The sequence below is a fragment of the Malaclemys terrapin genome, chromosome 8 (genome assembly GCF_027887155.1).
Source record: "Malaclemys terrapin pileata isolate rMalTer1 chromosome 8, rMalTer1.hap1, whole genome shotgun sequence".
NCBI lineage: Eukaryota > Metazoa > Chordata > Testudines > Emydidae > Malaclemys > Malaclemys terrapin.
The window spans coordinates 41884611-41901908 of NC_071512.1; the positions used below are offsets into that span (position 1 = coordinate 41884611).

General features: G+C 44.8%; 1 protein-coding gene across 4 annotated transcripts in view; it reads left to right on the forward strand.

The window, feature by feature from the left end:
- ATF6 (activating transcription factor 6) overlaps positions 1 to 17298 on the forward strand; it is a 357024-nt gene that overhangs the window by 293899 nt on the left and 45827 nt on the right. For 3 of the 4 annotated variants that reach the window (XM_054036662.1, XM_054036663.1, XM_054036664.1), the window contains exon 15: positions 8510 to 8594. In XM_054036662.1, the coding sequence (XP_053892637.1) occupies positions 8510 to 8594 (85 nt within the window). Of the gene's footprint in view, positions 1 to 1666; positions 1742 to 8509; positions 8595 to 17298 lie in introns of those variants that run through there. The other variant, XM_054036665.1, reaches the window with a different exon arrangement.

Here is a 17298-nt window from a genome sequence, read left to right on the forward strand (position 1 = left end):
GAATTCGACATTATTGGCCTCCGGGAGCTATCCCACAGTGCTTCATTGTGACCGCTCTGGACAGCACTCTCAACTCAGATGCACTGACCAGGTAGACAGGAAAAGCCCCGCGAACTTTTGAATTTCATTTCCTGTTTGCTCAGCATGGAGAGCACAGGTGATCACGCAGAGCTCATCAGCACAGGTAACCATGATGGAGTCCCAGGATCGCAAAAGAGCTCCAGCATGGACAGAACGAGAGGTACGGGATCTGCTCGCCATATGGGGAGACAAATCAGTGCTAGCTGAATTCCATAGCAGTAAACGAAATGGCAAAATATTAGAAAAAGTCTCCAAGGCCATGAAGGACAGAGGCCATAACAGGGACACACAGCAGTGCCGCATGAAAATTAAGGAGCTAAGGCAAGCCTACCACAAAGCCAGAGAGGCAAACGGAAGGTCTGGGGCAGAGCCGCAAACATGCCGCTTCTACGTGGAGCTGCATGCCATTCTAGGGGGTGCAGCCACCACTGTCCCAACTGTGTGCTTTGACTCCGTCAGTGGAGAAACATGCAACAGGGAAGCGGGTTCAGGGTACGTGGAAGATGATGATGATGAAGACAATGAAGATAGCTCACAGCAAGGAAGTGGAGAAACCGGTTTCCCCAACAGCCAGGATGTGTTTATCACCCTGGACCTGGAACCAGTAACCCCCGAACTCACCCAAGGTGTGCTCCCAGACCTGAGGGCACACAAGGGACCTCTGGTGAGTGTACCTTTGTAAATATTACACATGGTTTAAAAGCAAGCGTGTTTAATGATTAATTTGCCCTGGCAATCGCGGCCAGTACAGCTACTGGAAAAGTCTGTTAACGTGTATGGGGATGGAGCGGAAATCCTCCAGGGACATCTCCAGAAAACTCTCCTTCATGTACTCCCAAAGCCTTTGCAAAAGGTTTCTGGGGAGGGCTGCCTTATCCCGTCCGCCATGGTAGGACACTTTACCATGCCAGGCCAGTAGCACGTAGTCTGGAATCATTGCATAACAAAGCATGGCAGCGTATGGTCCCGCTGTTTGCTGGCATGCAGACAACATCCATTCCTTATCTCTCTTTGTTATCCTCAAGAGAGTGATATCATTCACAGTCACCTGGTTGAAATGGGGTGATTTTATTAAGGGGACATTCAGAGGTGCCCGTTCCTGCTCGGCTGAACAGAAATGTTCCCCGCTGTTAGCCACGTGGTTGGGGGGAGGGGTGAAGTGATCATCCCAGAGAATTGGGTGTGTGGGGGGGGGAGGGTAGTTGGATTTGTGCTGCATGTTAACCCAGAAACCCCAGCCCTTCCTTTTACATTGCAAACCCATTTTAAATGGCCAACCCAATGGGTCCTTGGTATGGGAATTGAGGGCGCTGCTCTTTGAAACCATTCCCACATGTTATGAAGGTTAAAAAAGCCAAAAGACTGGCTTACCATGGCTGCCTGCAAGACGAATTCTGTTGCCTGGCACTGCGTGAGTGATCTCACACCAAACCGGCAGGCCCTCAATATAAGAGGAAAAATGCGACCCTGTAACGAAAGCACATGTGCTGTGTAATGTGAACAGCAAAATTTAACGTGAAAGAGTGTACCCATTGTTCTCTAAAATGTGTCTTTTTTTAACCACCTCTCCCTTCTCCTCCACCAGCTGCAAATGTTTCTCCTTCGCAGAGGCTAGCGAAGATTAGAAGGAGAAAACGGAGGACGCAGGATGATATGTTCACGGAGCTCCAGATGTCCTCCCACGCTGAAAGAGCACAGCAGAATGCGTGGAGGCAGTCAATGTCAGAGTGCAAAAAAGCACAATATAAATGAGAGGAGAGGTGGTGGGATGAATCGCGGGCTGAACAGAGCAAGTGGCAGGCTGAAGATGATAGGTGGCGTCAGCTTGCAGACAGAAGGCAAGAGTCGATGCTCCGGCTGCTGGAGCATCCCAACTGATATGCTCCAGCGTATGGTTGAGCTGCAGGAAAGGCAGCAGGAGCAGAGACCGCCGCTACAGCCCCTGTGTAACCAACAGCCCTCCTCCCCAAGTCCCATTGCCTCCTCACCCAGATGGCCAAGAACACGCTGGGCGGGCCTCTGGCCACCCAGTCACTCCACCCCAGATGATTGCCCGAGCATCGGAAGGCTGGCTTTCAATAAGTTTTAAAGTTTAAACTGCAGTGTGTCCTTTTCCTTCCCTCCTCCCCGACCCATCCCGGGCTACCTTGGCAATTATCCCCCTAGTTGTGTGATGAATTAATAAAGAATGCATGAATGAGAAGTAACAATGACTTTATTGCCTCTGCAAGCAGTGCTCGAAGGGGAAGGGGAGGGTGGGGTGGTTGGTTTACAGGGAAGTAGAGTGAACCGGGATGGGGGAGTGGGGGGGGCGGAGGGTTCATCAAGGAGAAACAAACAGAAGTTTCACACCGTAGCCTGGCCAGTCACAAAACTGGTTTTCAAAGCTTCTCTGATGCGCACCGCGCCCTGCTGTACTCTTCTAACCGCCCTGGTGTCTGGCTGCGTGTAATCAGCGGCCAGGCGATTTGCCTCAACCTCCCACCCCGCCATAAATGTCTCCCACTTACTCTCACAGATATTGTGGAGCGCACAGCAAGCAGCAATAACAATAGGGATATTGGTTTCGCTGAGGTCTATCCGAGTCAGTAAGCTGCGCCAGCGCGCTTTTAAACATCCAAATGCACATTCCACCACCATTCGGCACTTGCTCAGCCTATAGTTGAACAGGTCTTGACTACTGTCCAGGCTGCCTGTGTACGGCTTCATGGCATTAAGGGGTAGGCTGGGTCCCCAAGGACAACGATAGGCATTTCAACATCCCCAACGGTTATTTTCTGGTCCGGGAAGAAAGTCCCTTCCTCCAGCTTTCGAAACAGACCAGAGTGCCTGAGGACGTGAGCATCATGTACCTTTCCCGGCCATCCCACGTTGATGTTGGTGAAACGTCCCTTGTGATCCACCAGGGCTTGCAGCAGCATTGAAAAGTACCCCTTGCGGTTTATGTACTCGGTGGCTTGGTGCTCCGGTGCCAAGATAGGGATATGGGTTCCGTCTATCGCCCCACCACAATTTGGGAATCCCATTGCAGCAAAGCCATCCACTATGACCTGCATGTTTCCCAGAGTCACTACCCTTGATATCACCAGGTCTTTGATTGCCCTGGCAACTTGGATCACAGCAGCCCCCACAGTAGATTTGCCCACTCCAAATTGATTCCCGACTGACCGGTAGCTGTCTGGCGTTGCAAGCTTCCACAGGGCTATCGCCACTCGCTTCTAAACTGTGAGGGCTGCTCTCATCCTGGTATTCTGGTGCTTCAGGGCAGGGGAAAGCAAGTCACAAAGTTCCATGAAAGTGCCTTTACGCATGCAAAAGTTTCGCAGCCACTGGGAATCGACACACACAATCGACTGTATAAAACCGATATCTATAAAACCGGCTTCTATAAATTCGACCTAATTTCGTAGTGTAGACATAACCTTCATGAATTTATCTAGGGGTAAGTCCATTAACGGCTATTAGCCAGGATGGGTAAGGAATGGTGTCCCTAGCCTCTGTCTGACATCTGGCATTGGTCACTGTTGGTAGATAGGATACTGGGCTGGATGGACCTTTGGTCTGACCAAGTATGGCCATTCTTATGTTCTTATGTTTCTAAATGTCTTATTTCTTTCTAATCACTCATCTTTACATTGATTTTTTGCATGGATAGGTGTTTGTGTCTTACACTTCAAATAATGATGCTGAGGGCTGCAGCAAGGGGTATGGAGACAGAGCCAACTGCTTTTTGTACGTAAGAGGCTGAAGAGAGAAAATTGTTTTCCTTTCTGTTGAGGAGCATCTCTAAAGAGAGTTTCAGAGTAGCAGCCGTGTTAGTCTGTATCCGCAAAAAGAACAGGAGTACTTGTGGCACCTTAGAGACTCACAAATTTATTAGAGCATAAGCTTTCGTGGACTACAGCCCACTTCTTCGGATGCATCCGAAGAAGTGGGCTGTAGTCCACGAAAGCTTATGCTCTAATAAATTTGTGAGTCTCTAAGGTGCCACAAGTACTCCTGTTCTTTTTTCTAAAGAGAGTGCTGCCTATGCCATCCTTCTCCAGGGATGCTCTTGAAACTGTGTTGACACCTTTGTGAGTTTGTCCAAGACTGCAGAAAAACATCAGCAATATCTGGGCACGTAATGTTTAACAGCCCTAAGATGGAGCAGGATGTAAAGCAAGGGAAACTGGGGTCCTCAAGGCACAAGAGCAGATAAGGATATCCACCCATCCCCAAATATAAAATATAGACCTAATTTTACTGTAGGACATCTAGAGCATAGAGAGGGGGGTTGCTTTAGTGGCTAGAGTATGGGACTCAGAATCAGGGCAGCTAAATTTTAATCGTAGCTCTGCCACGAACTCCCTCTGTAGCCTGGGGCAAGTAACTTTACCCCAAACTTGAGATTCTCCATCTCCACAATGGGGATAATAAATAATATTTCTCTCTCCTACAGGAACATTGTGAGGACTGATTAAAGTTAATGCTGGCAAAGTGGCTTGAAGATTAAAATTGATCAGTTGCTATTATACCTCAGAAGGGAGGAGTCTGTTTTCCTCTTGATTTTTAACAACTCCAGATTTCCAATCAGATGACTAACATCATAGGTAGCCAGAGTACAGACCAAAGGCCAAAGATAGGCTACAGGGTCTACTTGTTGCTACCCTCACCTTCAATACAGGGCTCTCTCTTTGGATCAAGATAGACCATGGCAAATCCAATGTTGACAGGGAACACATCGCCTTGTCAAAGATAAGGATGCTTACAAATCACTGGCTCCTGGCAAGTTGCAAAACATCCCTGAGTTGGGCTGAATTTGGGCTGTCCCCAACTTTCAACCTAAGAATTAGCACTGGCCAAGACTTTGGGCTTGGGACATATTAGCCTTTCACACACCTTTCTTCTTCAAAGTCCCCTTGGGAGTGCTGTGGAGTTGTATGAAAACTCCAAAGCCTGTTTAGATGTGAGCATGCAAATCACATGACTTTTCTCACTCTGTCGTTACATTGAAAGTCTCTTTTTTTTTTTTTTTTTTTTTTTTTTTTTGCTATGTTGTTTGGACTGTAATGATCTAAACAGCAAAGCATGTGTTTTGGTGTATTCGTGCCCAACTAGACACTGGGCACTCTGTTCTCTTCCTCTATGTTCTTCTTGGACAGAAGAGCAGGATTCTATATAATTTTTTTTGCAAGAGATTTGCTTCTGGTAGAGGCTTTATAGAAGCGGTGTGTTTTACACCTTGAACTGAACATCAGGTTTGGACATAATCTGTTCTCTTCTGGCAAATAGTTGCTTAGCCAGGGTCCCACTTGTATTCTCTGCAGCTGATAGATGGAGCCAGGGTCTGTCCAGCTGCATGAGCGCTGTGTAATGTAGCTTTCCTGGAGAATCATGGAAGGTAAATCCTCTCTGAGTTGATTCCAATTCTACTTGTATTAGAGTCAAGATTTAGAACTCAGCTGTGAAGTAATGGAGCTAGTGGAATTTGCGCAGCTCACGTGTGAGATGTTTGCACTGGCGTCTGTTGCTGATGAGGGGCGGTTGTAGCATAAACTGGCATGGGCACTGCCTGTTCTATATCTGCTCAGGGTACTGAAAGAGGTGTTTGCTGTAACCTTTCAATCCAGCATCTTTCACCAGCACTGAGATCTCTTTAGCAGGACAACAGAGGAAGCACATACTGTTGTGGGCAATGTACAAGGAAAGATGGGGTTTTGCTTTACTTCTATGCAGAATGGTCATTTTGTATGATTATTTGCAATGGGGCTGCTGTTTATTTCTAAATATTTATCCAGCAGCCCTAGAATGATCAGATAGGGGGTCTCCTCTCATTGTATAATTCAAAATCAATAAAGGTACTATTGACAACTGGTCCATGCCTGGGCTCATAGGATGCTACAATAATACAGACAAAAATAAAACCAAATTAAAGTGTGAATGTTTCATCAACCTTGAAATTCTTTAGCAAAAAGATAACTAGGATTCACTGAGTTAAATCTGCTAATCAGTTACTTGACTTATGTCCTCGAAGAAGCAGCTCCAGTATTCAGTAAATAATATTCAGTTTTATAACTTTCCAGGAACAATTCCTTTTGAAAAGAAAAAAAATCAAGGGCGCAAAATTCAAGCACTAGTGTTTAAAAGCAATCTTCCGATTATGACACAAACACTGCCAGGAAGTTTAGCCCTAACGCTGACCTTGTCATTAAGGCATTCCCAGGAGACATATTCTGTGTTGATTTTCACAATAGCCTTTACTGTGGAGTTGTTGGACTTTGCTGAGTTTTGTCACTACTTCAGCAATACTTGACTATGGGGTTTTAAGAATTTAGTGCCAGAGTTGACTGTTGTAGATTGAGAGCCATGGTTGTTTTTAAATAGAGTTCTTTATTGAGTTGGGGTTTTTTTACTAGCAAGGACAGTAATCTCTTTTTCTTTTTCTTTTTCTTTGTGGTATCTTGCAAAATACTTCACCAATATATCTAAGACTTAGCTTTGTATGAAGAACTCCCTAGGAGCACCCTGAAACTTACACCAAACAATTTTGCATTTGTTTAAAACAAAAATTAAGTGAATATTGTTCTCATGAAATTGAGGGGCTGATAGGGCTGCCTTGAGCAAAGCATAGTGCAGGCTTCTGAAATTCCTCCCTGCCCATGTCCCTCAGTCCTGACCCAGAGCAGTCCATGCTATTCCTGACCTTGACCCCCTACAGAGCTGTGCCAATGAACCTCAGAGCCGCCTGCCCACTCCCCAGTTGTCTCTAATGTCATGAGAGTTTCACGTTGTGGTAGGATTTGAAATGGGATGAGAACATCAGACTCACTTTCCCTTTTTACCTGTTTGAAAGTTAAAAAGTTAAAGGCCACAGCACTAATCTGGTCTTAGAGACCAGTGCACAGCTTTATATGTCTCCTTCTCCTTTGTATTTAAAACTTTCCAACTCATCCATAAATTCTAATCCCTTCCCCACTGCATTCCCTGGTCAGTCTGACTGAAACCAGCAGGTTGCCAGGGTGTGACTTGGAGGTTTTGGCCCAAGATAGTTAGCAAATGTTTTGGTTTGGAAAACCTGAGTTTGTATTTGTATTTGAGGGCCTGGGCAGGCTTTGGTGGGTGTTTATTAATTGTCAGTTTTATTTTTTTATGTTTCACACCAGAAGCTAGGTTACTAATCGTGACCAAAAGCCATTCCGTTTCTAAGGGCTCTTTAATAACTGTGTAGTGAGCTGGTGTACATCACCATTAACACCCTGGCTGGTGGAGAAGCTGAGGTTTGAAGTGGAATGGAAAATTAATTCTTCTCTAACTCTTTGAGGTGGCTCCTGTAGGTCAGGGTGCTGAGGCAGTGGGGGAGATACTTGGGCTGACACTTCCTTTGCATTACCAGTTCTGGGCATAAATAGAGGTCTTCATTTTCCCAAGCAGTAAATCCATCGTCATCAAAAAGAGGGAAGAAAGACTTCCCTTTTCAATTAGATGACAGATTTAACAGGATGACATAAACCAAACAGCGTGGGCAGTGAAGGCTCCAGTTCAGTAAAGTACCCAGGGCCAGTGCAAGGAAGTTTCGCATCCTAGGCAAAACTTCCACCTTGCGCTCGCCCCCCCCCCCCTCCAGCCCTGCAGCAATTTCCCACCCCAGCTCACCTCTGCTCCGCTTCCTCCCCGAGCATGCCACCCCCGCTCTAATTCTCCTCCCCTCCCAGGCTAGTGGCGCCAAACAGCTGATTGCCGCCGCAAGCCTGGGAGGCGGGAGAAGTGGAGCAGCGACGACGTGCTCGGGGAGGGGGCGTAGCAGAGGTGAGCTGGGGTGGGGAGCCCTGCGGCAGCTCCCCCCGCACCCTGAGACACCCCAGCGGCAGCTTCCCAGCCCCCCAGCCTAGGGAGCCGTGTGGCAGCTCCCCACCCCAGCTCACCTCTGCTCCGCCTCCTCCCCGAGCACGCCGCCCTGCTCTAATTCTCCCCTCCCAGGCTTGTGGCGCCAAACAGCTGATTGGCGCTGCAAGCCTGGGAGGCGGGAGAAGTGGAGTGGCGACCGCGTGCTAGGGGAAGGGGCGTAGGAACGCTGTAAAAAAAATTGGGGGCACTGCTTTTTGGCGCCCCCAAATCTTGGCGCCCTAGGCAACAGCCTTGTTTGCCTTAATGGTAGCACCGGCCCTGAAAGTACCACATGCTTAAATCTGACTGATTGAGCAGAGGCCTAAGAGTAGTTCCATCCCCTTCCACATGAGGATTAAGGTGCTTTCAGATGTTGCCATATGTGATAGAGATTTTTTCTGGTTACACAATATGGGCAATGGCTGTGACTGTTGTTACCAATATGAAATCACCAAACCTTCATAAATAGGTTTACCTGGAATGCAAGTGGCACAGAATGGAGAGGCATTTCTACAACTCGGTGCTTCAATATAAATGTAACACATCTTTTCATATTTTCCAGGATCACTTGTTGTTGCCTGCCACCACCCATAATAAGACCAGACGGCCCAAGATGTCTATCGTGTTGCCAGCAATAAACATCAGTGGTAAGTCCAAACCTTGATTTAGGACAAATACTTTAAAAAAGATATGCCTGGATTGGTCATGGAAGACAAAATGTAATGTAAGTTTAATAAATCAAACTGCTTTCCTGGTGCAGAAGCCATATTATATATTTACATACTCCTAATGTAGGAATCACATGCCTGCCAAAACAGGGTTCTAAGGTCCCATTATTGGGGGAACAAATGGCTATTTGGAGACCCTGGATGTCATTAGTTAATAAACAACCTTCCAGGAGGTGGGGGACGGATAGCTCAGTGGTGTGAACATTGGCCTCCTAAACCCAGGATTGTGAGTTCAATCTTTGAGGGGGACCATTTAGGGAACTGGGGTAAAAATCTGTCTGGGGATTAGTCCTGCTTTGAGCAGGGGGTTAGACTAGATGACCTCCTGAGGTCCCTTCCAATCCTGATATTCTATGATTCCAGGATAGTTAGACCCCTAGAAAATCTTAGAGTTTAAAAAAATGAAGTTTGGCTACCATGTCTGTATTTTGCTATGATTTATAATTTATATGAAGGATGAGGACTCGCCAATCTGCTGCTTTAACACTGGATAACTCTATATATTTTGGCCTTTCTGACAATAATTTGGGGCCCCTTGACAATATTGTAGGGGTGGAGGAGAATGTCCCCTTTTCATCCCAGTAGTGCCTTTTTCAAAGAAGTTATCCATTACAAGCACACATGTGCTTTGGATCCAGTATCTGAGAACCAAGTACAACAGAACCCTCCTCCACTAACCACTCCCTGTTCCATGCTTTCTCCTGGTCACAGAACTCTCTGTGCTGTCTCTGTGGGGGTTATTGTTCCGGTCTGATAATTTTTCAATAGAAAAAAAATCCAGTTTTAGTGTGTTCCATAGTTCTTAGGATAGAATATGTGATCATGAGAGGTTTTATCAACTACAGTCTGCTCTGCAAGTGGTGCAGCTCAGACAAGTGCAATAAAATCTTCCCACCGCACTATGACGTCCTCTGTGTGCCACATGTTAGAGAAAAACTGTTTTACAAAAGTACTAGTGTCAACATTCGGAGTTTGATTCACCCTGCAATACTTGTGTTTCACACCAATGTCACTTCACTTAAACCCATGGACTAACCTGGTACAAAACAAGAGGAGCACAATGGTGAATCATTCCCTCCACCTGCAACCCATGACTCCAGGCTATATCCCTCTGCTGTAGTTAACTTTAAAGTTGATCAGAGAAACTTCCTTCAAATCTAACCACATCTGAACTCAGGTTGATGTCACCGGAATTTTATTTTAGAAGAAAACCAGAGAAAAGTTCGGACAATGTCAAAACTGCTTGTTTCAGTGTTCTCAGAATGAACCATTTTGGTTTTCATTTTGAAATAACTTTTTGTTTCTAAATTTTTTTTAATAAAAATTGAAATAAAAACAAAACATTTCAATTTTGTTGAAACAAAATAAAGTGATGGACCCAAAATGGAATTTTTCTTCATTGAGAATTTAGAAATTCAGTGTTTGTTCCAGTTCGGCATATAGCCAGATTTGAAATCTCGAAATCCCTCACAAAATGGAACTTCCATCCTCCACATAGGTCTAGTTAACTCTGTAGAGTCCATTAATGCCTCTAAAAACAGCTTTAAATGGTATAATTTTAAAGTCCAGTATCTCAGTCCTGCTATGATTGGAAGAAAAGGTGGTGTTCCATTAGGAAACTGGGAATTTCCCTTTCTGGTGGTGTAAAGTTCATGTTTCTAGCACTGTAGGGTCACCGGATTTCTCAGTGTAACCCTATAAGAACATAAGAACGATCATACTGGGTCAGATCAAAGGTCCATCCAGCCCAGTATCCTGTCTACCAACAGTGACCAACGCCAGGTGTCCCAGAGGGATTGATCCTAACAGGTAATGATCAAGTGATCTCTCTACTGCCATCCATCTCCACCCTCTGACAAACAGAGGCTAGGGACACCATTCCTTACCCATCCTGGCTAATAGTCATTAATGGACTTAACCTCCATGAATTTATTTAGTTCTTTTTTAAACCCTCTTATAGTCCTAGCCTTCACAACCTCCTCAGGCAAGGAGTTCCATAGGTTGATTGTGCACTGTGTGAAGAAGAACTTGCTTTTATTTCTTTTAAACCTGCTGCCCATTAATTTCATTTGGTGGTCCCTAGTTCTTATATTATGGGAACAAGTAAATAACTTTTCCTTATTCACTTTCTCCACACCACTCATGATTTTATATACCTCTATCATATCCCCCCTTAGTCTCCTCTTTTCCAAGCTGAAGGAACTGAAGAACTTAATAATTCCCAACACAGGCTTTGGGCAGGAATATTTTTTTTTAGGAATTGCATGCTTGTCATTGTCTCTTAGTCCACTTCCCAACTCACTTTGCCAGTGCACCTCAATCTTACCTACTCCCTATTTTTCCAGTCCCATCAGAGATGGCTAATGATGTGAGGTTTTGTGCAGAACTGAGAGGTCAGGGGAAGGGAGCTCAGTCTTGGTTTAATTGAGCTGATGGTACTGTGGATCAGGATTGAAAGACATTGGCAGAGCTGTATGAGGGCCTACAGTGTGAATATCAAGGGCTGCTTGAGGGTTAGGAATGGAATAGCCATTGTTTTCTCTTCAGCTTTGCATAGATTCAATCATAGAATTGTAGGATTGAAAGGGACCTTGAGAGGTCATCTAGTCCAGTCCCCTGCACTCATGGCAGGACTAAGTATTATCTAGATATCTAGGCATTCTTCTAACCTGCTCTTAAAACTCACCAACGATGGAGATTCCAAACCATCCCTAGGCAATTTATTCCAATGCTTAACCATCCTGACTGTTAGGAAGCTTTCCTAATGTCCAACCTAAACCACCCTTGTGGCAATTTAATCCCATTGCTTCTTGTCCTAGCCTCTCTTAAGGAGATCCTTTTTTCTCCCTCCTCCTTGTAACAACCTTGTATGTACCTGAAAACTGTTATCATGTCCCCTCTCAGTCTTCTCATCTCCAGACCAAACAAACCCATTTTTTTCAGTCATGTTTTCTAGACCTTTAATGATTTTTGTTGCTCTTCTTTGGGCTTTCTCCAATTTGTCCACATCTTTCCTGAAATGCGGGTGCCCAGAATTGGACACAGTACTCCAGCTAAGGCCTAATCAGTGTGGAGTAGACCAGAAGAATTACTTCTTGTGTCTTGCTTACAACACTTCTACTAATACATCCCCAGAATGATGTTTGCTTTTTTTGCAACAGTGTTACACTGTTGATGCATATTTAACTCGTGATCCACTATGACCCCCAGATCCCTTTCTGCAATATTCCTTCCTAGGCAGTCATTTCCCATTTTGTATTTGTGCAACTGATTGTTCCTTCCTAAGTGGAGTACTTTGCCTTTGTCCTTATTCAATTCCATCCTGTTTACTTCAGACCATTCCTCCAGTTTGTCCATACTACCAACAGTATAACACAGCTTTTAGAAGTGGAAGTGAAGAATCACTTCTCCAGTTGAAATTGAAAATGGATTTAAGAAGGTGCATTGAAATACTCCATGGGCCCTGCCTTCACCTCCCCCATCAAACCCAGCCTTCGTGTCTGTAACTTTAAGCCCCTTCACAATTTATTCCCACCCTACCCAGCTGATGTTGGCTTCCACTGCACACAGCAATTTGCACAAGTTTAAGTAAAATATTTTTTTAAAACCCATTTAATTTAAACCAGTGCAGCCCCCTCTGTGGACGCTCTCGTATTGCATTTACAACTGGTTTTATCTGGCATAGGTAATTCTAGTGACCATCATCAGCTACTGCCTTCGCTTGTGCCAGTGCTCCAAGCCTTTTTACTTCCCACCAATCAGCTTCTTCCTTATGCATCTCCACTCTTTCTACCATTATGCATGGAAAATTTGCCTGCTCTAAGCCATTCAACAACAGCCAGACCCTTCTTCAGTTTCACACCCACCTAGGTGCTCACCACAACCAGGCAGGTGATCTGTGACTGGTCCTTTTCCTATTCTCTCGTTTTTATTAACTCCCATTCTTTTAATCCCCTCCCACCTCTGCTGCCACCATTCTTGCCATGCTTCACCCCTTATCTGCTCCCAGATGAAAAACAAATAACAAACCCGTAATTCACAACACTGGGCCAATTCCACACCACATGGATTTGATGGCATGTGACATCCCGTTCCCTCCTCTCCCCTCCCCTCCTTCAAGCGTGTGTGTGGTTCAGGCTGTACGTCCTCTGGAGTAGGGATTGTCTCTTATCTGTGCTGTGCATAATACTCAGCACCCTGGGGCCCTTTCCCAATCAGGGCCCTTGGGCACTAGCATGTTTAATAATAATAAACTGGACTTAGATCAGCTCTCTGGGGATAACAACCCAATTTTGCTTAAAATACACAGACTCATTAGTGACTATCGGTGATCAGGAGACTCATTTTGAGTTGCACCCAAAAGACTGAATATATACAACATAAACATGTACAGTAGTTAATTCCCAAAGGGAGGAAGCTGTATGCCAAATGAAGGCACATGTGGTACATAGAGTCTCTGTCCAAACAGGAATACACTCTGTACTAGGTTAGTTAAACTTTCCATCAGACAATCTATACAAAATCATGCCTTATTATGAACTTTACAGTGCAAATGAACCATAAACCCAAATGTTTTTGTTACATTTACGCACACTGAAAATGCTGTCAGATGCAGAATTTCCATAAACTGAACGAATTAGCGTCAAGCTTCCAACATTTTTGCTGGTTCCATTGTCCCATGCAGTTTGGTAAGACAAATGTGGTAATACATAGTCAACCTTATTGCAGAGGAAATATTTTCATTAGAGGCTTCATAATTATTTTTTGCACTTATCTGCCTGAAAGTTCATTTTTGTGTCTATGTTACAAGAATCCTTCCCTGGTTGAGCTGGATTGTCACACACACAGATAATTTCATCATCTGGAGACTGAGTTATATTTCTGATAATGGTTTGGAAAGTATTACATTTCCTTTGAAAAAGTTACTTTATCTGATCACAATATGAGCAGTTTTTAAAAGAAACTGGACTGAATAATGCTTTCAAACAATGTGAGAAATAGACTTTAGAATGAGGAAACAGTGTAAAATTGTTGTTTTAAATGGAAACACCAACATTACCTGGGGGATATCAGAGGCCCAGGGATTTGGGCAGAGGCACTGAAACCGATAAGACTTAAATACAGTTTCAGAACAAACATACAGCAAACTCTGTCTTGTGTCAGTCAAATTGGCCAGTGGGTGCGGGAAATACCAGAGCATCTGTGAGAGACCCTGGGAAACTCTGCTTCATTTTTAACCTATTAACCCAGGAATATGGAGGTTAGTAGGCAATGAAGCCACAGTAAAGGCTTCTCCAGGTGGCTGCTGCTTCTGAAGGAAGCCACCATTCAAAGATTTGCCTTTCAGTGCCCCACTATGCCCCACTTCAGTCAGTGCAAGTGCTCTTGGTGAGGACACGCTCCACTGGCAGAAGGAGGGCAATGTGGACACCAATAGCCGATTTAATTGCTGCAGTGACTGTAGGTTGACCTAACTTACGTCGACCTAATTTTGTAGTGTAGACAAGCCCTAAGTGTCCTTCTTGCTATGAGTCTCCACAGAGACTGCAAGGCTTGGATCAGCCATGGAAACTGAGTTACCCACTATCCCCAAAAATGGTTCCTTCAGATAAGGGCTGAAGTACATGGGGAAGCTTGCACCACAACTGCTAGTGATGTACCTCTTCTCTGGATAAAGAGAGGACTTCTGTCTCCTGCGCTGCCAGTCCAGCATCTTTCATCAATGTTAATTTCACTCACATGCAGACTTACTTCACAGTGTGGGTACATCTGCACTGCAAACAAAAAAAAATCTTGTGGTATCAAGTGTCAGAGCCTTGGTCAACTAACTCAGGCTCACAGGGCTGATGCTACAAGGCTAAAAATAGCAGTGTGGATGTTACCACTTGGGCTGGAGCCAGGGCTCTGAGACCCATCCTCCTTGCCAGGTTTCAGAGCCTGGGTTCCACCTGAGCCTGAAGGTCTACACTGCTATTTTAAGCCTCATAGCCCAATTCAGTTGTCATGGTCTAAGACTCACTGTCATGGGGTTTGGTTTATTTGTTTGTTTATTTGCTTGCAGTGTAGAGGTAGCCTTTGGTTCTGAGAGGCTAGAAACCCTGATATTAATCATGGTGCATCAACTGATTGAGGGGGGAGGGAAGCTAGGTGGTTTGAGCATTGGCCTACTAAACCCAGGGTAGCAATCTCAATCCTTGAGGGGGCCACTTAGGGATCAGGGCAAAATCAGTACTTGGTCCTGCTAGTCAAGGCAGGGAGCTGGACTCAATGACCTTTGAGGGAGGGATAGCTCAGTGGTTTGAGCATTGGCTTACTAAACCCAGGGTTGTGAGCTCAATCCTTGAGGGAGCCATTTAGGGATCTGGGGCAAAAATTGGGCATTGGTCCTCCTTTGAGCAGCAGGCTGGACTAGATGACCTCCTGAGGTCCCTTCCACCCCTCGTATTCTATGATTGTCCTAAGGTCAAGGAGAATGCTGAGTGTTATTAGTCACTTTGTTGTCCAGGAAGATCTATTCTTTACTGGGCTTCATCTTGTAATTTACAGCAGTGTAACCGAGGAAAATCCAGCCCATAGTTTATAAAGTGTTGGCCATCCTTTGTGGAGGAAAAGTGGTACATAAATGTAAACTGGGATGTTCAAAGTAGTCTAGGGATTTAGCCACAGGTCTTCCATCCAGACTAATGGAAGGTGAATGGCTAAATACTCTGGACTTTTTGAAAATCTCAACTGAAAGTCCTTATCCTCATTCTGATTACTGAGTGTGGGAGACAGCTGAGCCAGAAGATGGCCAATCCTAGGTCCTATCACAATGGAGTGTCTTGCTGATCTCTGTCTGAAGGCACCTTTTGGCATTCATGTTAGTGAGATGTTTATTCTCAGTAGAGAGATCTTGCAGGGTTTTCCCAGCACTCTGTTGGGGGCTCTCATATGAAGGGAAGCCAACTATAATTAAAATTTAAACAAAAGCTTTTATTTTTAAGCAAATCATGTTTGTTATGGGTATGCAATGAGTATTATTTTAGAAATTTAACTATCCACCAGAGACTAGTTAAGATTTCAGTTGATTTCATTCCTAAAAAACCTTTGTTTGCAGTTCAGAGTCTCACTGGCTGTATGACAGTGATTCAGAATTGACACACAGGAGGTGCCATTCTTATAGTTTAAATAAAAACATCTGCCATTAGTCTCCTGTTTACCTCTCTTCTCCCCCGCAAAAAAGAAAGAAACCTGCATAAGAAAAGAGGAAAGATGTAAATTTTGGAAACTAGTGATACGCGATGTTTATGTGGGAGCTGATTCACACAGCTCAGTGCAAATACCAGCATCAGGCATAAGTTACCAGAATAGGCCACTGAGTCACAGCATATCAATGGATCCAAGAAGCTCCTGGAAGGAGAGTGTAAACAGAGAGGATGTCATTAGGAGGAGGAGAAGGGCAAGAGGCACATGGTAGTGAGCAAAGCACAGAACAGGTCATCAGATGCCCCTAAGATTTCCCATCTTTTTTCCTGGGGTATATGGTGCTGTGGAGTTAGAGTGGCCACACATCATACTGGACCATGCTGGATATGTCCATGTTCCACTGCTACACAATGGGATTTGTCTTTACTCTGCCTTTGAAATGCTTCTTGGAGCAGCTGCGTTCTTGTTATCTGTCGTTTCATGAGCAGCACTTGCAAGGGAAGGCAAAACCCTCACAACCAGATAGGCTGTTAAGAGTATGGCGGTTCTTTGAATGTGATGAAAACAAACTATCATATACAGGCCATCTGATTGATTGTGCCGAGCAGCCTCCAATTCTGATTCCTTCTCCTATCCTTTCTTGTCAGCAGTCTTTATCAGAGTGGTATGATTCATGATTTGAAAACATTCTTAAATCTTTAAAAATACCAGTTAAAACAGTAAATAACCAGTAGCAAGTAACTAATAGCAAGGACTATGGTGGTGACTGAATTAGACCATGGGTTCTAAAGTCATGCACAGTGGGCATTTGCATTGGGTTATCCAGAATGTCCTTTCAGCTCACATCCATTTGCTAATGCGACTTACATATTTTAGGCTCTAGACTGTGGGCGAATGGTCCATCAACCAAACAGACCCACCCAAACCACAAAGGAAAACAAAAACCTCCTCCCAGAGTTCCCTTGTCTCAGGGTTAAGTAAATAAAGTCTCCAACTCCCTCTGCCTTCAGGGTCAAGCAAACAAAGGCATCCAATTATTTCCAACCTTCAGGAGTGAGACTGAGCTCCCAAACAGGCTCCACAGTTCTCTGCTTCTCAGCTTTGAAGCAGCATGTCTGTTCTAGGAGCAGCTGATTTCCCTCACGGTGCCTCTTGGCAGTTCAGCTATTCCCAGCAGCTAGTGCCTCTTTCTTTTAATCTGCTGCAAGCTGGTTTCCTAGGAGGCTAATAGGCCCCACCTACTTTTAGGCCCTGGCAATTAATCTTTCCCTCTCCACACAGAACCCTAGTCTGTATCCCCAGGGCTCCTTGGCACAGCTACCTACCTAGACCCCAGACTGGAAGGTCTCTGCCTTCGAGTGTGTGTCTGGGACTCCACTTTGCAAACAGAAATTATGGAAGGCTTTCCTCTATATTTTCTGTTTCCAACTGTGGATTC